General features: G+C 39.0%; 1 protein-coding gene across 6 annotated transcripts in view; it reads left to right on the forward strand.

Moving 5' to 3' along the window:
* The window catches only part of TOX3 (TOX high mobility group box family member 3), a 101,305-nt gene that overhangs the window by 61,994 nt on the left and 14,525 nt on the right, over positions 1-24,786 (forward strand). For 3 of the 6 annotated variants that reach the window (XM_074314893.1, XM_074314891.1, XM_074314894.1), the window contains exons 2-3: positions 11,455-11,520; positions 15,528-15,782. In XM_074314893.1, the coding sequence (XP_074170994.1) occupies positions 11,476-11,520; positions 15,528-15,782 (300 nt within the window). In that variant the 5' untranslated portion in view covers positions 11,455-11,475. The remainder of the gene's footprint in view (positions 1-11,454; positions 11,521-15,527; positions 15,783-24,786) is intronic. The other 3 variants (XM_074314895.1, XM_074314892.1, XM_074314896.1) reach the window with 1 other exon arrangement.

Consider the following 24,786-nt stretch of genomic DNA (forward strand, 5'->3'; position numbering starts at 1 on the left):
TTTTGATGGAATTCATTCCAAATCATAGAGGGATTGATTGAAATTGGAGAACGTGTATTTTACTATTGGTTTGTAGAGTTTGGTTACTGAACTACAGAAATGTTTTAATTCGCTTAAATGTTTTCATTTACAAATACTGAGGTGCATTTTCTCTTCATTTGTTGTTCCTTCTTTACATTTGAAATTTCATATGGTTGTGCAAGAAGTAAGGCCCAGGAGACTTACTAAAGGGACTTGCTATAAAGAATGTCACATCATTAGAGACCCGAAAGTTTCTTTTCAGCAGAAAGTCTCTAAGGTCCTTAGTCATTTGATTGCAGCATGAACTGCAAAGTCTGGCAATACGAGGAAAATAACTCAGATTTTATCTTCTATGACTTTCTATTTCTATGTTGTTTTAAGGCTTGGCCTACTTTGGCAAACCATAACAGTGGTTCATCTGAATTTGATTTGGACTGAGTCATGTGCACAGAAAAATAAATGCCTTTAACCACAGTGAAGCTGCCAGTTGCAGGTACCCCTGAGACTGATCTGAGGCCATTGCCTTATCAGTTGGGTACCTACTGTGTGTCAGGCCACAGTGCTACGATGGCCCATGAGGCACATACAGCCTCTGCTCTCAAGGGAGACAGACACGGGAGCAGGTCATGTCAGCACAGTGTAGAGTGACGGACAAGTTGCCTTGGAGCTTGGAGGAGGAGAATCGAGTCCAGTCAGGGCAGGTCAAGGTGATGCCAAAGACGGCATTTCCAAAGCGTTGTTTTCTGAGCACCCTTGTAGATGATACCTACTGTGTGCCTCAGTGGATCTACCTACTATGAATGAATTCACACTAAAGTGCCCATGACCAGTGAGAGAGTTGTTCTTCCCGGCGGTATTAGAATTTATCGTGAGATACAGTCCTTTCTAAACCCAAGTGCTGTACTGCTAGTAATGGAAATGTGCATGTCAGTGTCCGATCTTTTGGGTCCTTCTGGTTCTTACAGTGACATCAAAGAAAGGAGCCACTGTTTCCGTCCAGACTAATGGCTGCTCTTAGCGATCATTTCACTGATCTTCAAGAAACCAAAACAGACCAATCACATCTATTTTACAAGTTGCTGTCATTATAAAAGATGCCTACACTTTGCCGAATGCACTAGACACACAGTGTAGGCAATATTCTTACCGTCTGGAAGATATACTCTCAATCTTCTGCTTATTGTCAGCTGATCTTCTTCTCTGTGTTGAGCCTTTCCTCTACTTAAACACATGTGCAAATGTAAATCGCCTTTTATCCACACAGCGTGTTGGAGCTAAACCTCTCCAAAATTTCGTCTGTACTTGGTGGCTCTCATTTCAGCCCTCCCTCTGTTCTTTCTGCCAAGAAAGTATGTGTTCCCATCTCTTGGTCTGCCCGGCCCAATTTATGACATTAGGCCTTTGCCCAAGTAGTTTTCTCTACCAGAGTAAATATGACATGAAATGTTTCAATGGCTCGTTTATTTTTCCCAGATTATCAAATTCCTACCTTGTCAGGCTCTGCACTCACAATGTTTCTGACAGTTATCAAGTGCCTCTTTCATGTGAGACTCTTTCCTGGGGACTTGTGTTGTGTTTCCTCACCTTCCAGTCCCATCCTACACAGTTCTCCCCTTTCCTCCTTAGAACTGAGGAAACAGAAGTTCTGAGAGGTCACATGAAGCAACTTCCCTGATGATACTCAGCTTGTAAGTGGCAGAGCTGGGATTTGAACTTGGAGTTCCAGCTCATTCACTCACTGATGCATTTATTGGCTACAGACTGCGCACCTACCTACCATGGCCAGCCATTGTCCGAGGGCCAGAGGAAACCACACTGAACCCGACAAAATTTCTGGTCATCATAGACTCTCCATTCTAGTGACACCACAGACAGTAAAGGGATAGACAGCTAAATGCAATGAAGTTGGACAGTGACAAGTCCTCTGTAGGGATATAAAGCAGGGAAACAGACAAAAGACTGAGCATGGAGCGTGCGTGTCAAGTGAGCTAGGTAATCTGGGAGTCCTCTCTGAGGAGGGCGTGTAAAGTAGAGACCTACATAAACTAAGGATGGAGGGCAGAGTGGTCCAGGCAGGAAAGACAGTCGGTGCGATGGCACAGAGAAGGGAATGCGAAACAGCCACAGCTGTATGCCTGCAGCTTAGTGGGTGAGGATGGCCCTCTTAGGAGGGACTTGGGTTAGGAACAGGCAGCCAGATCCCGTGGGAACTTGTAGTTCATGGACAGAAGTTTGAGTTTTACTCTACACGTCAATATCATTGGGAAGCCATCAGAGTTCTTTAAGGAGTAAAACTCTCCTATGCTGTCATATAAGCCACAGGAGGTTATAAAAAGGATAGGCTTGGTCTGTTTTGGTTTCTACAAGGCTCACTTGGAAATGTGACCTTGGCCTTTGGGGCAGATAGAAATGGTGGCTTTCTGTGCACTAACCCATTTAGTCCTCAAAACCCCCAGGATGAGGCAAATGCTCTTCTTCTCCCCATGTTCTGGATGGGGGAACTGAAGCAGAGAGGGGAACAGCTCGCGCACAATTATGTGGCTAGCCAGTAGCTCAGCTGGAACTTGAACTTGTCCTTTAGACAAGTGAGGTAACTTGGCCACCATCCACAACTAGTTTGGTGGGATTGGAGTTCAAAGCCAGTTTAGTTTGACTCGTGATGAATTCCTCTCTGTATTTCTCTCTTCCTAGTATTGCCTCTGCCCCATCCAGACACCTGCAACCTTGTGCCAGCCTTGACGTGTTCTTCCCTGGTCTCTTTGCTTCCAGTCTTTTCAATACTAACCTTGTACACCTCAGACTATCGATGTGCTCAAGTGTGCATCTCCCTCCCCCTCCCCTCCTCCTCCCCTCCCCCTCCCCCTCCTCCTCCTCCTCCCTCCCTCCCTCCTCCCTCCCTCCCTCCCTCCCTCCTCCCTCCCTCCCTCCCTCCCTCCCTCCCTCCCTCCCTCCCTCCCCTCCCCTTATCCCTCCCAACAAAATCCCTCAAGGACCTTCCCATTGAGGGCATTTCAAAATATTCAGATAAGACTTCAGGTCTCTCAGGAGCCTGGCTACCTACCCTTCTCCCAGCTTATCTCCCTTCTCTCGACACCTGGCTCCCTCTCCTGTAGTCACATTGCTCTCTGTTCTGTGAGCAAAGCCTGTGCATACTTAGTCCTGCCTGGGATGTCTGCTCCTCCTGCCTTCTTCCTTGGTTCAAGACTTGTTACTCAGAATGGCCATTCCTTTTGATTCCTCCGCCTAAACGTGCAGACCCTGTGTGCGTGTTACTCACTGACTTGGTCCTTAGGTTGATAAATGTTTGTGCCCATCACCCTGATTGAGTTGTCATCTCTTAAAAGCAATAATCATATCTTCCACCGCTACTTCTTGATGTCTTCAGAGAGGTAGATATATCCCCCCAATATATTCTATTAATTAGCATCTAATGACTACTCACTGAAGTGCCGGGAAGGCTTTTGGGTGGGAGCGGGGAGATAAACCGGAATTAGACAGAAGGTGTGACCACTTCTCAGCGTATGTGTTCCCGTTGGCGTCTTCAGTGTGTGTGTTTAAGGAAAACCGGGACTGCCTCTTCCCAGTCTCAGAACACGGGTCATGCTTGGTGGCTGGGCCAAACCCAAAGTTGGCTCCGTGTTTTGCTAAAGAGAAAACCTGATTTGGGAAGCTCCGTCCACTCCTCTACTTACATTTGTTTTCTGATATTAAACAAGTGCAGTTGGTTTTTTTTTTTTTCTTGCCACTTCTGACTAGTCCAGATGGTTATGCGATTCACAGACTCGAATGTGTCCAGATCAGGAAAATCCAAAGGCCTCCCTGTTTGGGTAGAATCCATATGTTTAGGCATTGTTGTTCCTTCTGTGGGTCCACAGAACTTGTTGAAAAATCTAACTGTGGAACTTGCGTTCCCTACGTGGTCCAGCTTAGGACGGTCCCATCCTCCCTCCTGGTCATGAGGGGAGGACAGGGGCCTGACGGTCACCTCGCAAATGAGCAATCACGTTTTCCTATAGCACCTGGCGCTGCCTCAGCCTTCAGTCAAATTATCATCAGGTATATGGAGAGGTTGAAGTGTTAAAAAGTTTTCCAACACATTAGTCTGAAATGAACTAGGCACCTACTTTTCAAGTATCAGTGTGTTTTAGAGTTCCTGAGACGCTGGTTAAAAACATACAGGTTTTTCGACCCGCCGGCCTAGAGATTCTGACTTAGCGAATCCAGGATGGGAATCAGGTCATCTGCGTTTTTAGTGGGTATCTGGGTATTCTGAGAAGTAGAGTCTTCTCCGCGCTGTACTCTGAGAAGCTCTGACCTAGACTAGAAAGCAAAACAATTTTAAAAACAGAATATTTTAAGTTGGATAAAAGAAACACAGTTGTCAAATGTAAAACTCAAAGTCTTGCCCCATGGATGTTAGGTTGTTGGTGTTCTCTTCTCTCAGCTCTTTGCCCGCAGCCCCGAATCGGAGTTCATCGAGAAGCTTGTTTTCAACCACGTAAGGCCCCCACCCTGAATACCTCAGCCCCGCCTGTCTAGGCCTCTCTCTTTTCTATAAAAGAATTAGTGCATTTTCTAGAATAAAGCATTTTTTTAAAAGCTAAGTATCTCTAGCATTTAAAATATTAATTTTATTAGAATGTATTACTCTTCCTATTACCATTTTTCCCCCATAGATGTGGTTTGTGGAGGGACCCAAGGTGATGAATGCTTGGTTTCTCCTTTTCACTTGAATTTCAAGTGCTTATACTGTGCCCTGCTTGGCTTGGAGGACAATTCTGCATACCATCATTTCGCATTTGAAATTTAATTCATTTGTTCATTCAGTGGAGAGTTACTGAACGTTACTATTTATTAAATAGTCTTTTTTGACACTGGGACACAAGTGTAAACAACAGACAGCACGTTTTTATTCTCGTTCAATGTACATTCTAGTGTGTGTGGGGGGTGGGGGAGAAAGACAAATGTTATGTTGGAAAATGTTATGGAAAAAATTGAGTAGGGGAAGAGGGAGAGGAAGTATTGGAGGTGTCGGAGGGCTGCAAAGAAATTTTATGGGGTTGTCAGAAGGTGACAGTTAAGGAAAGACTCAAAAGGAAGGGAGTGAGCAAGCCACAGGGACGTTTGGAGGGACGACAGTCCGGGCACAGGAAACAGCTAGTGCAGAGGTCCTGAGGTGGGGATGTGTCTGGGGTGTTGGAAGAACAGTTAGGAGGCCAGCAGGTTAGAGTAACATGAGCAGGAGGGAGAATGTTGGCCAAGAGTCAGAAAAAAGAGGGCCATTGCAAGGATTTGGGCTTGTTCCCTGAGTGACTAGGAAGCCGTTGGAAAGCTCTGAGCAGGAGCGATGCGATCTGATGTAGATTTTCAAAGGATCGCTTTGGCTCTGTGCTGAGAATCGATTATGGTGTGGGGAGCGTGGCGGAGCTGTGACTTGCTGGGAGCCTGCAGCAGCGATCCAGCAGGAGATGCAAGCCTTGGTCCTGGGTGAGTCTGGTGAAGGTGGTGACAAGTGGCCAGCTTTGGGTATAATTGGAAAGGTGAGCTAACAGCCTCCTGATGATTTGATGGAGGAAGGAAGAGAGAAAAAGTGGATCCAAGAATGAGTTTTGGCCTGAGTCGGCGGAACCGAGTGAGTTCCCCATCAAAGGAGCTGGGGAAGGGGAAGGCTGTGAATGCGGTGGGTTTGGGGGAGTTTAGTTTTGCTCCTATGGCTGAGTTGCCTCCCTGACACCCAAGGGAAAGTGCTGTGGGCAGTTGTATATGAGTCTGGTGCTCACAAGATAATTATCTAGGAGTTCTTAGCATGTGGGAAGGCAAATAATATTTTGTAAGGTTTATTTTCTTTAAAAAAATCTTGTATTTGAATCTGTTAATGCAAGCGTGCGTATGTATATATGTATATGTATATAATTGCACGTGTGTGCGTAATTCTCCCTATATCATTGTATATACATAATTAGCGAAATTTGTGTGTGTGTGGTGCTCTGCTAATTATACCACAGAGTCCATTGTTGGCAGGTTTTTGTGTCCAGACTATGGCTGAACTGCTAACTCTGGCATTGACTGTCTTTATTCACTAACTCACAGACCCATCCTGATAATCAGTATTATTATCATATGGCCTATTGGGCTTCTGTTCACTCTTTTGGGCCTTCAGCCTTGGAACGGATTGCCACTGCTGACAATGGTTAAAACTTTATCTTCTCTGGTAAGTTCTTTTCCACGAGGCTGTTCCCAGAGCCTTTGAGAGTGTGTGAACTCTGCAGTGCCATCGTCTCCATCACGTGACCGTGCTTGGCACACCCGGTCCATGATGGCACAGTTCATTTATGTAAGCAACTTGACAGATGTCCTTACTGAGGCATCAAATTGGATGGTGTCTGCTAACAAATCTAATGGGAAAAAAAGAGAAGAGAATTCGAAAGATTATCTTCTTTTTTTTTTTTTTTTTTAAGGATTACATTTATGCCGTTTAGCTGTTTGATACCCTGTAGTGAATGCTGCTTTATTAGGAGCCTATACAATTCTTCACATGGGTGTCAAAATAATTTCAGCAAAAATGATGTTGTGTGGATTCATCAAGCTGAAGTATTCGTCTCGTGATTACAGATGGGTTATTGTCTGTGCTGTTCCCCTTTCTTCCAAGCCTTTTGCTGGACGAGCTGGACTTAACAATCTCCATTAATTTGCTTTGGCACTTCACACAGTTAGACAGGCCACAGACACGATGGTCTTTAATAATTTTTTTTTTTAATCCTGCACTGCTTTTTAATTGATGTCCTTCGTAAGTTGTATTTGCCAAAGCTATAATTACTCATCAAGTAGCCAAAGTAAATCTACCTCCAAGTGTAATGAAGAGGTTCTTTTGTGAAATTATTAAGATACAGAAGTTTGCCACACAGAGTAATTTCATTCTGCCTTATAATAATATCTCTTGGGGTTATATCTTTGAGCATCGCATCTGTTAGAGCCTATCAAAGTGGAAAGGACCGGTCACCACCAGTGCACCTCATAAATACCCCTGTCTCTCTCTGACCATGTCCCCATATATGTATATGGTCTTTAAAACAGTTGGAATTGTCCTATTTCTTTCATAATGTTTTTACATGTTCTTCAGGATAGTTGACTCTTTGTTTCACCTGCTCTTTATTTAGTTTATTTGAAATATTTTGTTTTGACTCTTCAGATCGCATAGAAGAACCTTATATGGTTGACTAGATGGTATTTGAAGGAACATTAGTGGAAGAGTTACCATCTAGAGAGTTTGGAAATAGGCCGTGTTAAGGTGACTTAGAATGTGTAATGTAGAAATTCTTATTTAATTGATTCAGAAAATGCCTAAACTTCACCATGGTACAAAATTAGGTTACCAGCTTCTATAAGGATGCAGGGAAAAGAATATTGTCAATAAAGAGTTTGGTATGAAGTTTCCCAAAGTGTGTTCCCCCAAGGTGTTGTGGGAGAAACAAAAGGAAGTATTCCACAGCAATTTTTTCTTGCGGGGTGTGTGGCGGGGAGTACGTTGCTGTCTCCCACTGAAAGAAAAATGTAAGCTCCATCTAAGTAGGAACGTTGTCATCTGTTTCACTCTTTTGTCTCCAGTGTCTAGCGTAATGCCTTGCACATAGTAGGCACATAAATATTTGCTGAAGAATGCACTGCAGGACTTCTCAGAGCCTTTAACTTTGTGGCCGTCATTGTGACTCATCAGAGAGGGCATTCATGTGCAGCCTTTGCTAAACTTACTGGGTGTGGAGCCCTTTCCGTGAGTAGCACCTTCACTAGACCTTGGTGCCTTGAGATACCCTCTGGGAAATTCTAGCTTTGCATTAAGATTGATAAACATAAAGTTATAAAAATGGCATTGATCACTGAGTGAAATATTCGAGTTTTTGTGGCTATTGGAATATAAGTGATAAAGATTGTGAAGCAGGAGGGACATTAGACTTCCATGTTTGTATCTGATTTGGGGCAAGTAGCTTGACCTTTAGAAGCGTCAGTCTGTTAAGCTATAAAATGGGGATAGTATTATAATTACGTTTATGTAGCTGGTTGTTGGGAAAATAAATTACATTTATTCACAGTTTAGAAAGTTAATATATGTAGAGGGCTTCACTGAATAATCATCATCATCATCATCACTCTCATCATAAAAACGTAGGTGATAAAATTACTCCAGTTACGATGGGTGATTATGAAACACTGGGGTTAAAATGGGATTTCTCCCTCCCTCCTTATAATACGCCAGGCATTGATAGTTCTGGGGGAGACAGTGCTGAACCCAGGAAAGGCCCCTTCCCTTGTGGACCTCGAGGACCAAGGGGTTTTTTTTTTTTGTAATATAATGTGTTTACCGATGTCACTCTCTTAGAACATGAAGTAAATTTAATTGTACACAATTCGGTTAAAGTTAATTGTCCTGAGGTCATTATATTAGAGATCTACCCCCAAAGGATCACTTTTTCTCTCAGAATTAGGTCTGTTCCTTACACAAACAAGCAAAATAGGATTCATAGGTCAGACTTGAAAGTAAGTAAAATAAAATTTTAAAAGCTAGCATTACTAGATAAGGTACATCAGATGGAAAGTGGCAACTCTTTCATCTGGATCAGGGTAACCACCACAGCAGTGTGGCCAGATTTATCAAATAAAAATACGCAACACACAATTAAATTTGAATCACAGATAAATAAAGAATACTTTTCTTTCTTTCTTTCTTTCTTTTTTTTTTTTTTTTGTATAAGTATATCCCAAACAGGGCATGGGATATACTTATGCTAAAAAAAAAAGTTGTTTACTTGACAGTCAAATTTAACTGGGCATACTGTATTTTATGTGACTGCCCTCCTGCCTTAAATCAGGGGCCCGGCCACCTGTGCAGGAGGGAGATGGTTGCCTGCAAACGTCAACACTTGAAGCCATCTTTGTAGAGGAGATATTTTACCTAAAACAGAATAGAAACCTTTGCTTCTCATTGAAATGATTTATAACTGTTCCTGTCTGTTCGTCAAGTGTTTCCAAATTAAAAGCCATTAATTAAGACCTTATGTAGATACAAAACATCAGCAAGGAGTGCTTTGCGATTCCTGCTCAGGACTTCAGGTGAGAGCTTTTCAAATTACGTGGACCACTGGAGCCACCTGCCTGATGAAACGCTGTGCCACTGTGGTGTGGCTCATCCTCGCAGTGCCAGTGTTACTGATTTTTCTCATGTCTCCAGGGCAAATACTAATTAATGGATACAATTCACAGCTGATTAGCTGTAGTTTCTTCAGTAATTACATTCGCATACTAACTGTTCAGAAGAGGATTTCTAACCCAGTTCCTATTTCACTCTAAGCTTAATTTGTTTTTTGAATTGTTTAGGCCCTTAGTTTAATAGCCATTTTATTTTTCTTTGTTGTTTTAGGTGCTATTAGATAATAAGTGAGTTTAATCTTTAAAAAAAAATACTCTGTGATAATGAGCTGTTTGCCTTAAATGGATTTCTAATTCCCCAACAAAACCTGCATTTAAATAACGTTAAAGTTGTGATACAGGCTGTCGGGTGGTTTGGGGAGCCAGGACTGGTGCATGAAACATACAACGTGACCCAAGTTCTCATAAATATTTATAAAGAACATTCGGAATGGAGGTCTGAGATTTTAATTCTAGGGTCATTAATTCATCAAAAATTCCAAGACAGAAACCTATACTTTTTCTTGCATATATTTAACATTGTAGAAACATGGTGAAAATATATTTGTGTATGTTTGCCCATATGTGTGTGTGTGCACCTGCTTACGTGTATTTTTCTTTAAGTTTTAAAATGATTTTTAAACTACTTTATTGAGGTCTGATGGACATAGAAAGAACAGTATGTGCTTAATGTATACAACTTGATAGTTTGGAGATAAGTATACGTTTGTGAAACCATCACCACTTGCTTTTGATACCACATGCCTTCAGAGAAACCAGATAAAGGTCTTTCTTAAGCGCTAACAAATACATCTTTCAGAAATCCTTATAAAGATATTTATCCAAATGAATCTGAGGGCTCATTGTGTGGTTGTGTATTGAGGTGTCGCTTTGCACGGTGGGATTTTCCTTCTGTGGACCATAGCAGCGCTCTGGAACCATTAGAGTCTTTCGTATAAATCCTGCTTATTTCTTGGATCCCTGACATGATAACGTGTAGCATGTCAATCGTACAAGAGTCCTACAGGGCTCAGAGCCCCCCGGAAAAGTGTTGGCGGGTTTACTGAGAGGATTTACATGGGTCTTCCATAGCAATGTGTCTGTATCTACATTCTAGCCTATATTTGTACATATCTCCTTGGGAAAATTGTGCCTTGTACTTGAAATAATTACTAGCTCTTTTTATATTAGCGAATGGATGTATACATTTCACCTGTTGGAGACCAAACCTAGGTGTTATTTGATGCATTAAAGTAAGGAAATCATACACTTTATAAAAAGGAGGGCATTCTTTTACCATTTTAAAAATCATGAAAATAATATAGCCCCAGATCGTTATGTTCACAGAGCCTTTTCATATTGCCAGACGGATAACTGAATGTTTAAAGCAACAAAACGTGCCTACTTATACCATCCGAAACTGAAAATACATTTCTGCCCAAATCCAAGTTTTACATTTTGATAACAGGTCTCCAGAAGTAAAGAGCTTATGTCTGAAATGCTGATACAGTCTTATTTGTGATAGCATGAATGGGCTATTGTGTGAGGGAATTAAATAAAAATTGCTGTGTTCATAGGATCTCGCTTATTTTTTAAACCTCTTTGCACTTAATGTTACATTGAGAGATTAAGTATCACTATTTTCAACAGCTCTGATGGATATAGATATCGCTTGAAACTCTGGAGATTTAAAAAATATTCTTTAGTCTTATTATTTATTTATATTCATGCCACACCCCATTCACTAGAAAATAGAATTTGAGTCCTAGGAATTGCATTCTATTCCCTTTAATTCACATTTTAACCTACCCACACTTGTGACACCTGTTCTTGAAAAGGAAGCTATGAGATCCCAGCGTGCTCTAAAAATGTGTCAAGGTGATTTTGGGGGGAAACTCTTTTTCTTCTAACCTCTGACAAATGCCAGTTCAATAAACAATACCCGCTAGTGACCAATTGGCCAAATGTTTGTAATTGTCTCCCTTTGCTATTAGTCTTGATGAGAAACAACACCATTTTCTAGAATTATCGAGGTAGCTTAACTTTGTGCTTTATTTTTCTCAGGGAACCAGCCGACAGTGTAGTCTAGCACGGTGCTTGGAAACCTCTGTCACAGTTCACATTTGGTCTGAGTAAAACCACTCTTTATATCTCAACACCAGCATTCTTTCCACATCCCATCAAGTATTTAGTAAACCACCAAAATGCTTTACCATGCTGCATATTAACCTAAAACAATCTGTTTTCTTTCAGTTTGGAAATAATAATAACTACATGAATATGGCCGAGGCAAACAACGCTTTCTTTGCAGCCAGTGAGGTAGGTGTCTGTCTTGAGGTGTCTGCTCATGTTCCGTGTGTTATTTAGATCATTTAAAAGGCTTGTCGGGAAAAGCAGAGTATCAAATTTATCTCTCATGCGGCACAAGGTAATGACTTTGGAGGAGAAATAAGAACAAAAACCCATTGGAAAAGAAAATAACTTAACACGTCTTTATCACTTGTCCATAAGCTGTTACGAACGTTAGTAATTTACACACATCCCTTGATGAAAAGAAATATACACACAAACAAAAGTAAACATATAAGAAAGTATATCAATTCTATCTATCCAAACTATATTGTTATCCAAGCAGGTAAGTGGCTATTTTGGAAACTAAGATGGAAATGACTTAATAGATAATTTTAGCTTCACATAGCTCTGGGGAATAATTTCATTAAGTTGCCATGTTTGGGAAACAAATGTAGCAGAGCAATATTACATAGTTTCTCGGATCTTCAGTGGGAGTGATATAAAAGGAGTGTTGGTTTTTGTTAGATCCCCACAGCCTAGTAGAGTGCCTTGCACATAGTAGGTGCTCAATTAGTATTGAATGAATGAGTGAATGGACATGCCCCAAGATCTGGCCATAGCCAGGAAGTCTGGATAATGGAATGTTTATAAAGGCAGCACCACGTGGGCTCTGTGTTTGTCTAGTTTACCAGTGCAAATGGAACAAACACCTTGCTGCTGTTTTTACTGAATTCCGTACTTACTGACTTACGTCTCATTGGCCTGCCCGCCAGAAAAACCTCGATCTTGATTAGATCAAAAAATGGTCTCCTAAAAATGGTAAGACTGTGTGAGATTTAAGATTTTAAAACAAGAACAAACAGAAGTGAAATTGGTCCAAATGGAACATTTCCTCTTGGCCGTTGTTGTAATAAAAAGTCTTCATTTTCCAAATACGTTCAAATACAGGAAACCGAACTAGCTAGCTTGACCCCAGAGAATGAAAAATCATACTGGCTTCCTGCATGATCTTGGTATACGGAAGCAAGTGGTATGAAAGAAATTAACTTTGAGAAATTATTAGAAAAAATGGGGGACCCAGAATTAAGGGTGGTGGTCGTGGATGAATCATTTTTACAGTGACCATCCTCTCTCTAACCAAGAAGACAGCCTAGATAAGGGAAAATTGTTTGGCACTGGCTGCTGTGTTGTTTGTGATAATGAACACAAACCCCATCTGTACGGACAACATGATGTTTCATTCTGTAGGATTTTTTTCCCTACATTTGAATCAAACATTGATGAAAGCTCTACTGCCAGCAGCTGCTCAGAGACAATTTAATTCCAGCTGTGATAATTCACCGTGTCAGACATTGGCTGTTATATGTTGATACAACAGTTCTCTAGATTTGCATTTTTATCAAAAGGAACAAATGTTTTGAACATTTCAGTACAGATGGTATTTAACCATGTACATACTACTTTAACATGTTCCGGGTAAACACTGAAAAGTCAATATCTGTAAGAAGTAATCATAGAAACTCTAAATGATTAATCTGATGGTCATATGGCATAGTGTGCAAAAGTCAATATTTTTGTTGTTGACGCTATACATGTTTATTTTTATAATCTCAGATAACCAGTGTTTTGGTTACCTTTTTCTCTAAGAAAGGTTTAAGTTGGTCTTTAACATATTATCTCTCTTTGAAAGTGGTTTAAGATTTTAGCATTTCTTTGGTTATATATTGTAATATACTTGTATTGTTTTATCAGGTTCTGATATAATAATATACGAAATTCTAACCTAAAATTAATTAGTCTTCTAAAAAATTATACCACAGGGATGTATTATATGTAAGATGTCTCCTCTATTCCTTAACAAAAATAAAAATGAAAACCTTCTTAATTTTGACTGCCTAGCATAAGATGTGTTTTTGTTAAGAGTTTAAGAGGTAACCTTGTGTAATGATTTCACTGTACATCTTTTCTGGAACAAAAAATAAAGCCCAAGTATGTTAATGTACTACATTATAGCATGTGCCTAATTTCCCAGTCACTGCATTAAAATTAAATTTATTTGGTTTTTTAACATTTTAATGAGTGCAAACTAATTCAGGAAGAGTTTAGGTTCGATGCCGTAAAGTCGAAATTGTGCCTGAAACCAATTCCCTTCACACAGATATTGCACTATAGATAACACTACGGGGACGAGGATACTCTGAGATTGAAATTCACACATTTGCTTTGTGTTTTCTGTCTATGTCATGATTACCCTGACCATTTTTAAAGTACTTTAAATATTTATTGAAATAATATTTCAAGTGTTAATTACAGTGGTAATGAAAACAGCCAAATGCCACATATCAAGAATGAGTGTTTACCCGTATTGTTAATGTGATATGTTAGATTTCATTAAGCAGTAATGGGGTAGCAAATGAGTCACAAATTACAGTTGCATCTGTTACTAGACCACATTAGTGCCAAAATAACGGCAAATGCAGCCATAGGGTTACGTTCATTAGCCAACCATGTTTGCAGCCAATTCATCCCTTTGTGTTTGAGAACTCGGGGTACCATTGTAAGAAATCCACATCTTTTGAGGGGTCGTTATTAGAATAAATATGTCAGAAAATCTAATATTTCATTCTAGCTTTCAAATGTGCTATAACGTTTTGTATATATTCAATCTGCTAAGATCCTCAAGATACTCAGTCGTCTTGAGTCCCATAGCTTGGACTGAGCTGGTGACCTCTTTATTTTTGGTGAGATAAAAATAACAGTTGATAGGTTGTGTATGCAAGAAATGTTGCTTTCTTTTTTTTTTTTTTCCTTCAGTTTGTTTCTCTTTTCTCTCAAGTGCTTATTAAATTATATCATCAATTAATAGTTTGAAGGATGATGATTTTGAGCTCTAAATTAGTTATCCTAACCAATTATAGCAGATTCAAATTATCTTGTACCAATTCATTCTTCAAAAAATATTATTAATAATCAATGAACTATAACTTTGAACCTCTGAGCTAGGAATGAAAAATATCTTAGTGGCCCACAACCCCTTCACCCTGCCAAAGAGAATATCCTCAGCTTCAACACCCTCCACCCCCCGCCCCCCCCAAAGAAAGTCTAAGTTCTAGTTTAAGAAAGATGGTTTAGTGGGGTTGAAGAAAGCAGCCCTGATTTACATCAAAAGGCTATATTTTAAAACACTGTCTTTAAGAATCTAAGTAGCAGTGAAGAAAGCAGTGCGTTATTTACTCTTAGGTCTTGAGAAATAACTCATAAGGGAACATTAGTGGAGTCAGTTTATCTATATCAGTATATCTCTATGCTCGTTCTATAGATAGTCTTTCAAAGTTGAAGACTGGCAGACAGTATTCTGATAAATATTAAAATCATATAAAAGAAAATCACTCTCCTTACAGTTTAAATAAAAGCACTGGAACCTTTTAATATCTTGCTCTGATATTAGGCCTTATGTAAAATGTTGTATTACAAACAGTAACACTTTCCATAGCAGCACTCATTGTACTTGGGAATACACCAATAAGGAAATTTAAAAAGCAAGCCACAAATTTAATATGACTTGTTTTATATGTTGTGACAGAAAGTAAATATGTGCAATGCTCACTTCTGGATTAATGTCGTGTGTGTGCACCACAAAATCGCCAGCATTTTATGGAGCATGTGGATAATGTAAGCGGTTTGAGCTGTTTCACTAACATATCAATAAAGTGGCAATTTGTTATATAGCCAAATCTAATGTCACTGATGCTCCAACTAACAACAAAGACAGATGTTGCTAATTAAGTACGCATTAAAAAACTGTTAATACTGATACTCCATTAAAACCATATGATAATGAGACTTAAATCTTTAATCAGAATGATCAGCAAAACTTTATATATGGAAATCTGTGTTTAAGACGTTTTCATTTGAGAAATAAATATTTGGCCTAGCTATGTCGTGTTTTCATGCAAAATCTTTCTTTTCCCCTCCAGGGAGAAATAAGATATAGAAACAGAATATGAAGATATCTGTATTTTGTTTCCTTTTAGCAGACATTCCATACACCAAGCCTCGGGGATGAAGAGTTTGAAATACCCCCGATCACGCCTCCTCCAGAGTCAGACCCCGCCCTGGGCATGCCGGATGTACTTCTACCCTTCCAAGGCCTCAGCGATCCGGTGCCTTCCCAGGGAAGTGAATTCACACCCCAGTTTCCCCCTCAGAGCCTGGATCTTCCTTCCATTACAATCTCAAGAAATCTCGTGGAACAAGATGGCGTGCTCCATAGCAGTGGGTTGCATATGGTAGGCAGCAAACTGATTGCTTCAAAGTTTTCTTTATCCTTTGCACTCCTGACGGTAAAGATCTGAGAGTCCCAGTTCTGAAACATGCTCATGCCTGTCTACTTGTGGACACGGGGTTGTTCTTTCCAGTGCCCTGTGAACCCAGGTACTACTAGATCGCCCCCTGGTATTGGACAAGAGAGTGTTGGGTTGGTTGACAGTCACATGAAAGAGGATAACCCAGCAAGACCTTCCTGTTTGAAATGATTTTTAAGGAGTCTGATTCATTGGTGTGGAACTAGCCAGTCTTCCCTTCCTTGCCTTTGATTTAACAAGGAGGTGTAGTGTCCTTGAGTTGAAAGTTTGCCCAGACGAGATTTTAGAAATGGGAGCCCTTATCAGGTGTCTAGGTCTTTTGCATTTGTTGGATTATAACGTAATGTTTATGATACACAGTCTGTTCCTACCTCAAATGAAATATCAAACTGTGATACAGAGAAAGGGAAAACGAATAATTGCTTATAACCAGCAGAGGAAAATACAGAGCGGGTGATTGTGTGAAACATACCTAATTGTCTTATTTATTGTTGTAAACATCGACTAAGGTACTCCAGAGAGCCAAGATTACTAATGCAATAATTTTGGTTCTATTTTTCTTAGTGTGCAATTATAGTCAGCAATCACCAGAGTAAATCTACTTAAGTATTTTAAACTCTTCTGCTGGGATGGTTTTGTTCTGTTTTGTTTTTTTGTTTTTTTTTCATCATATGTAAAGGATTTGCGTCTACCTAGGTGAGGTACTAAGCAGACATTTTAAAACAAGATTAATAGTTTATAGGGCTTTTTTTTTTTAACCCTGATAAAATGAAACAGATGTGTTGGTATAAAAAAAATAAATAAATCCTGTTGCTTGTTTACATATTTCTCTGCATATTAGGACCACACCAGTGATGTTTACTGGTTTCATTGTTAATTTCCCAAGATAACAACAGACGATTGCAAAATATGTAGTGGATTAGCGTGCAGAGAGTCTGTGTGCTCTCTGAAATATAAGAACACTGTCCCAAATAGGATTGCGGAAACATAATTTTCTTTGCCTGTGATCTTTTGTGTTTGAGCTGAATACCAGGGTTTTTATTTTTACTTTTTTGTAGGTAAAGAATGCAGCCAACAGTCGGGAAAGGGTCATTAAGTATTCATAAACGTTCCCCACCATCACAAATAATTGTTTCCTGTGGACTGTCTCTTACATTTTTGTCCCTTTGACACTGGAGAGGAGGGTTCTGTCTTGTTGCTCTACAATCAGGCTTGCAATGTTGTGCCTGGAAAACAATAAAAATAAAGAGGGTGTTTAGTCACCAAGGGAGTTTGCCAGGGTTCACCATTATTCATAGCTACTCAGCGAGGCTCATTAAAGTTGTGGAAATAGTTAAAAGACCATATAATGCATGCTAAAATGTGTACTTTATTAAATTGGTAAATATTTATTAATAATATAAGAATCTGCCTTTAAATTAAACATCTGATGAATTACCTTGCCTTAAAGCTATAAAACTGTTATTGCTGCTATAAAAAAGTGTAAAGGAGGCATTTTGACTATGAAATTTCATTTCATGGTCAATTGAATTTACTATATTGGAAAGAACTAAAGATGGAATCATAAAATAATTATGATATTCACATACACTTAAAGAACAGTGCTTTCACGGACTGGCGTTGGGAGAGGACTCAATTTTTAATGCTGCTTTTGTAATGTATTGCTAATCACTAAAGCAGTTGAATTATTTCATTGATTTTTAAAAGTATAAGTACTTTAGCTAAGTGCAGACTGTTGTCGTGGTATTTACATGGACCTCATCCCATTTATTGATGCCTTTCTGAAGTTTTGCTGAACCTGAATGATATTTGTTTTGGCTTGAAACAAACTCAGCTTGTTGAAAATTCTAGTGGAATTTCACCTTGAAGAAATGTCATGGGATTTTAAATCACAAATGTTGGAAAAAATAAAATGTACTAGGACAGAATTATGATGAATACAACGTGTCGTTGGCTTTGTTCTATGTACTACCTGACATGTTCACCTATAAACTTGAATTCAGAATCGCCAGAGGCATGGTTAAAAATAGGTTATGTCAAGGTTCTTCTATATCTCCCTGTGGGGACCGAGTTGGCTGGCTACATCGTAATGTTCCTCGGCAGCTCCTGGGAGATTTCCCTCAGGAAGGTCACCAGAAAAATAATAAATACTACTTTATACATCATGCATTCGGCTTCCCAGTTTGTATGGCTGTTTTATACCTTATGCAAGTGAGACGTTTTAGTATCTAGCAGCGTATGACTGTCTGTTAAGGATGGCTATGGCGAATTAAGACCATCATATAAGAAGAAAAGCCAGCTTGTTTATGTTGTATTGAACCAGCTTTACTTCGGAGCTTCATTGGTTTTCCTTTAGAAAGAATGACAGTTTGTCACATTACTGAGTAGCTGCGTTTCTGTTGGCAACCAGCACAACGTGTTTATCTTCCGTACATTTATGCCCTTATATTTAAAAACAAAAAAGCAGGAACCAAAAGGGATTAAAAAAACACGAGCCCAATGATGATTAGCATTCACATTTCCAAATATGCAAATAATGCTCTAGTATACAAAAGCGAATTGTTGAAAAAGTGAAAGTGGATGCATTTGTGACTTCAAAGAACAACCTTGATTTGCTTGTTGTGGGTACTTGTCTTTTAAAGCGGTGTGTGGTGGGCAAATAGAAATTGGTTACAAATTCCTTACCTCTAAGCCTTATTGTCAGTGTAGATGATCATCTGGAAATTATTTTAATCTACAAAAGACTGCAATCTGAAAAATCTACATTGAGCGCACCAAAAGGTTTTTTTTTTTTTTAACACCTCTCTATAATCTGCCCAAGTAGCATTGACATCAGTAGTACATCAATTTCAGAAAGTGGATTATTTTTACTAGACAGCTATTGTGACATATTGGGTCAGTCATAAATGAAAGATATTCATGCAAGCATGCAATACTTGTAATGAAGTCTCACTCTGACCTTCTGTATGATTGATTCTGTAATTTAGTTTTCTCAGGCAGTGCCTGAAATGAAATGAAATCATGTTGAACAAGTTTTGAATACCCACAGTGCACCAGGAGAAGAAAAATCTGCAGCCCTAGAGGCTTGAGAGAGAGCAGCTGAACGATTTATCTCTATGCTATTATAGCCTTTGCCAGCATTCAACATTTCTTTTTTTTTTTTTTTTTTTTTTCTTATTTGGCTTAAGTACTTAATTCTGTAGGTAGCTGTAAATGGGAAAATAAAATGCTGTTCAGATTTAAAATGACAGGACAGGAGTATGTGCAGGGGACTGATAAAATATCTTGAATAGAACTGACCTTTCATGTAGCTGAAAGTTACTGGGGGATTCATCCTCATAATTACCATATAGATTATTTTTATTTCTTTCCTGCAATGAAACATTTCAGAGAGCAGTAGTGCTGATTGAATGAAAATTGAACTTGTTAACATTCTTTTCAGCTTAGCCTGTTGTACATAACAGAAGGTTAGCTTTGATGAATTTCAAAATTCTGTTTGATAGCCAAGAAACAGACAGTAAAATAATTGTCTCTAGTCTGATATTTTGTATGCCCCCCAAAAGAGAATTTATAAAACACACTGATAATTCACATACTTTTTCTTCATACATTATAGTTCGTGTTTAGAGGACTGACATTTTCTGTTTGATATGCTTTGGATTTAATTGTGATAGCACATATTTATAGAAAATGCTACATTGGTCCTCTAGTAATATCAAACATAGTATGAGAAAATTGAAAAAAATGGAAGTAAGAGAGGTATGTTTGGGTATGGTAGTCTCAGTACTTGTTAAGAAAAAAAGAGAAAAAAGTCCCATAGAAAATAAGCATACAGAGAAGAAAATTACAAGGTATTAAAATACTCCTAAGATTCCTAAGTCATCATCTAGGCAGATAGCATTTTTTAACCAGAAAAAAATATGGGACTATGTAAAAATAATACATCTAAAATTACCAGGCTTATGTTAGAAGTTTTTATTTTCCATACAATTGCTTGGTATGGCTCTAATTTTGAAGTTGAATTATTTTTGTTTTTACAAAATGACTGGCATCCCATTTTTATACTTTTTAAAATCTTGCATTAAGAGAAATAGCAGACTTTCAATTAATGCATTGCTTTAGTAATGTTGCTTAATGTGTTGCAGCTAAAACAGTTATTTCATGGGTCATTAATGTGTTTAATGCATGGAACGTTCTATTAAAACAAGCCCTTATTATTGTTATGAACTTGTTCATTGCCCTTGTCAATAGAGTCTGCAGAGCTGAATTCCCTAGTATGATTACCATTAGCCGTTGGGGGGGAACTAACAACTTCCCATACACATTGAAGGATGACTTCAGCAATACTTCTCTTTGGTCATGTTATGGCCAAAAAATATTGTTATTGTAAGTTAACAATAGAAAAAGCATGCCTTATGTAAACAAACATCTCAGTCTGAATGGACTGGGACCTATCTGTTCAAAGTCCAAATTATAAAACTCAAACTGTATTGACTTTCAGCAACTATTACCTGAGCACCTACTATGTGCTATGTATTGTTCCTAATAATAGAGACTGCTTATCCTATTTATAAAGTCATTTCTTGATTACCAGCACCTCTTCCATGTACTACACAAATTCACAGTCTGATTACTGCTTTAAAGATGCTTATCATCAAAAGTCAACTTGAATTTAGCTGTTACTGTAACTTGATAACTGTGTGGCCCAAATGCCCAAGCCATGGACATTTTTACGAGCTGCCTTTCTTAGTAGAGCAAATAGCCTTGTACCATACATAACTTAAAAGAACTATTCTTTATTCTTGGCCTGTAAACACCTACTGACCCTGATCCTATAAGTGTTGTCTTTCAGGTTGAGTTAACTTTAGGGTCATCTATTAAAGTAGGGGTGTGTTCCAAACTTCTACTAAACCTGATTAGCTATTGTGCAGTGCGACCGACGCGTGATTACTTGCTTGATGTATTTATAGCATACAAGGAAAAGTGTTATTAGAAAATCATGCTGTGATTTTTTCCCCCTGGATCTTGTTTTCAACATGTATATTCTGTAAGTAGTTACCTATTACACTAGGTATTACCAGTACTTGCCAGTGGTTCTAGGACTGTAGAGACGCCATTTTACATCACTTAAATTCCCAACTAAAGCTGGCACGGTAACACACATTTCTTCAGAGGGATGAGCTTTATCTTAACATTGCCCCATTTCCTCTTGCTCACAGCACTTGGTAGCCTTTGAAATGGTCTCCTTTGCTTGTTTAATGGTTTATCTTCTGCCCTAGCCTGTCTCCCTTGCTGCTGTCATCAGCCGGTCTGGAACAGTGTCTGGGGTGGAATACACTAGGCTTTCAATTAATATTTTATTTGTTAAGTATGTGAATAAATGAAAGGACAGTGAAAGAATATTTGTTATTAAGAGCATACCTTGACTACTAAATAAAAATGGAGGAGTGGGAGTTTAAAATATAAACAGCAGTAAAAATGGAAGTCCTCTTTAAATTTTTAATTTAGGACTGAATAAAATAAGCATGGAGCTGACTTCTTGATAGAACAAAGGAGTTACAGGGTATATGAGTAAAATACCATTAAGTGTTTTATTATAAACTCTTGAAAATTTTATTTTGTTAAGAAACTATTAATTAACTTTTGGGAAGACTGTTTTTCACAAAACGTTCACATGTAGGTATGTTTGATTATAACCCTGAGAGTAGTTATTAAGTAAAAATTATCTATTTCGGTGCAGATATTTTGATGAAGTTAAAGTTTGTGGTATGTAGGTCTGTAATTATCATTGGTATGCATTTGGCGTAACAACATTTGTTTCAAGGTCTATTGGGGTTTAGAATATAGTGGTTAGGCATAACTATTGATTGTTGTTAATTTGGAAATAAAATCTTAACACGGCTATTGAACATAACTTAATAATTGAGCATAAAATTATTGGCCTGAATTTTATATTTGTAGTTCTCTGGTATTTATTAACATAAAGCAATTTTTATTACTGATAATTGTTTAATTACTCCATTTCTCAAGAAGTATTGATTAAAAAAACAGCACAGTGAAAATGTACTTAGTCACACTCTTTAAGACGTTTGGGTTATTATTTGTTCCTTAATCAGATATTATCTTCTATTATGAAAACCTAACATGGGATTGTGATAGACAATGGTTATTTGTAAAAGTAGGTGGAAGGTACATTAAACCCATTTGTATGTTAGATTTTTTTTAAATTTTATGATAAGATCAGCCCAGATGGAAGTAAGCACTATTATAATGAGAAAAATAGATAAGAGAGAAAGATAATGGGTGCTATTTAAAATAAAAAATCAATTTGAAAGCTCCTAGCTAGTATTTGCAAAAGAAAAACCACCACACCACAGTACAGAGGATGTGTAATTATGAGTTTCTAAGTAGGCAGCTCAAAGATCAACGCCAGGGGTGGAAGTGAGAGGGGGTTCGTTCACCCTCCGAGAGGAGGCCATGGAGAAGACGGCCTGAAAGAATGAGTGAAACATACTTAAAATATATACAGGAGGTTGAGTTTTCTTGGCTTAGGAAATAAGACCAAACTCTATCCATTCTCCTTCCCACCCCCCAAGGCCCCGCTGTATCTTTATGTAGAGTGTGGATTTGGTCAGGTACTACAGCGATTCACACAGTAAGGGCATTTCTCACCTTGCAGTTCTTTTTCCATCTCGATTAAGTCCAGGAGGAAGTCTCAAATTGTGCCTAAGAAGTCCTTCACACCTGTCTCTCTTTTGTCAGTTTTAAATCAGAGCCTCAGGCGGTGCCCCACTATAGATGGCTCTAATGGTATTATATTTTTCCCCCTTGATATTTATTTGACCTCCATTGATCACGGGTGACCCCAGTTTTCCGTTTATTCTAGTGATCTAAAGTTTCCTTTATTAATATAAAGCAATGCGGATCTTCACAGTGCACTCAAATGATTAATGTTCAATAATAGCTTCAATAATAGTTTAAAGCAATTTAAGGCAATGAAGGACCACTGTCAGAAATAGCCATTCCTTGGTTTCCTGGTTTTTTCTTTTTTTTTTTCTTTTTTAGAAAAGACAAACAGGCTCTTTGACCAGGTAGAGAGAAAAGCTGAACACGCCTCCCACCAAGACGTCCACAGCTATTACGCCTTGGTGATGGGTGCGTGCTGGCAAAGAGAAGGCGTGGCGCTTCCCTTTAGAAGTCCATCCTTCCCATTCCGTGCCCTTCCCTGATTGTAAAAACTAATCCTTGGGTACTCTTTAAAACACAGGCTGAGATGTTAGGCTATGTTATATTTGTATTTGTATTTACTTCTAGTTAAATCACATTGTCCACAATTGATTTACATGGGTTGCCTGTGAGGTATGATCAGTTAATATTTATTGTAATGAATAACCCCACTAGATATATACCAAGCCTTTCAACTCTCGATGGCAGGCATCCTTCTACACTGACTGAAATCCAGACTTCCAAGAACGGACTACTACGTGTCGCTTTCTGATGGTTACTTGCCTCTCTGGCATCATAGGCAGCCTTGCTCTTCCCGACCCAGTGACACTGGATCTGCTTTCCTTATCCATGGTGTCCTCATGCCCCGGGCCTTTGCACATGTTCTTTTTCTCTGCCTGGGATGCTATTTCCTCTTTTCTGGCTTTGTTAGCTTCCACTCCCCTTTACACCTCAGCTCAGTGGAAAGCGTCTAGTGATTTCCCTCTTATGCATGATCTGGCCCACTCCCACCTCTGCAATCCCGTTACATGTCATTCCTCACCTGGCCTACCCACTCTCATCTGTGTTAGCCTCCTCCCCGTTTCTCACACATGCCACGCTCTCTCCCTCCCCAGACTTTGCACATGCTGTTCCCTCTGCCTGGAACATACTTTCCCCTTGTTGGGTGGTTGGCTCTTCCTCATTCTTTATATATCAGCTCAACTGTCATCTCTGAGAGAGCTTTGCTACCGACCCAATCAAAGGTAGTACCCTCCCACAAAATTGTTTTTGTCTGTATAACCTATTTATTTTCTTCACAGATTCCTTTCCTTTCCTTTCCTTTCCTTTCCTTTCCTTTCCTTTCCTTTCCTTTCCTTTCCTTCCTTTTTAAGGTGAATGTTAATGATGAATCTCAATTTATAAAACAAGTGAAAATGGAGTTGCGTTTGTTAAAGGGAAGTGGTGGCAGTGGAGATCCCAGAGACACCTTCATCTCTCTCCGTGAATACGTGCCCTGGCCACTGAGCCCCTAGGGCTCCCTACTGCACCAGTTTCCCACTGATATCACTAGCTTTGTGGCCCCTGAGGCTCACTCTCACCTAAGAATGGGTATAATAGCATCTAATTCTGGAAGCTATTTAGAAGATTTGCTTAGAAAATGTATCTTAAGCTTAGCACAAATCCTGGCACATAGCGTGTTTCCCGAAAATAAGACCAGGTCTTATATTAATTTTTGCTCCAAAAGACGCACTAGGGTTTATGTTCAGGGGATGTCATCCTTAAAAATTATGCTAGGATTTATTTTCCGGTTAGGTCTTATTTTCGGGGAAACATGGTAGTAACATACAATAAATGTTCCTTTTTAGTACAGTGAACCTGGCTGTTTGTCAACAGGAACTCACAAGCAACCAAGTCCATCACACAGGCATCAATTGCAGGTGAAATTCAGGAAGAGCTGGTGAAGCCAAGAAAACTAAGTTCTTGGCTTCTTGTTTGACCGTGAGATCCATCTGAAATGCTCTCGGTGTGGGATGAGTCAATCCAGTATCTATACGTGCTGATACTCCTTAGAGTAAAAGAGCAAAATAACTTAATGAGAAAGCTGTGTAAATCATATTTTACGGCCATGCCAGTTAACTAATTTATCATTATGCAGGCAGAATTAAAAAGCTTCATTTAAATGTACTCTGGAAGTTGCTTGCAGATATTTTTACATCTTTAG

This window comes from Rhinolophus sinicus, linkage group LG11 (genome assembly GCF_036562045.2).
Source record: "Rhinolophus sinicus isolate RSC01 linkage group LG11, ASM3656204v1, whole genome shotgun sequence".
NCBI classification, from domain to species: Eukaryota; Metazoa; Chordata; class Mammalia; order Chiroptera; family Rhinolophidae; genus Rhinolophus; species Rhinolophus sinicus.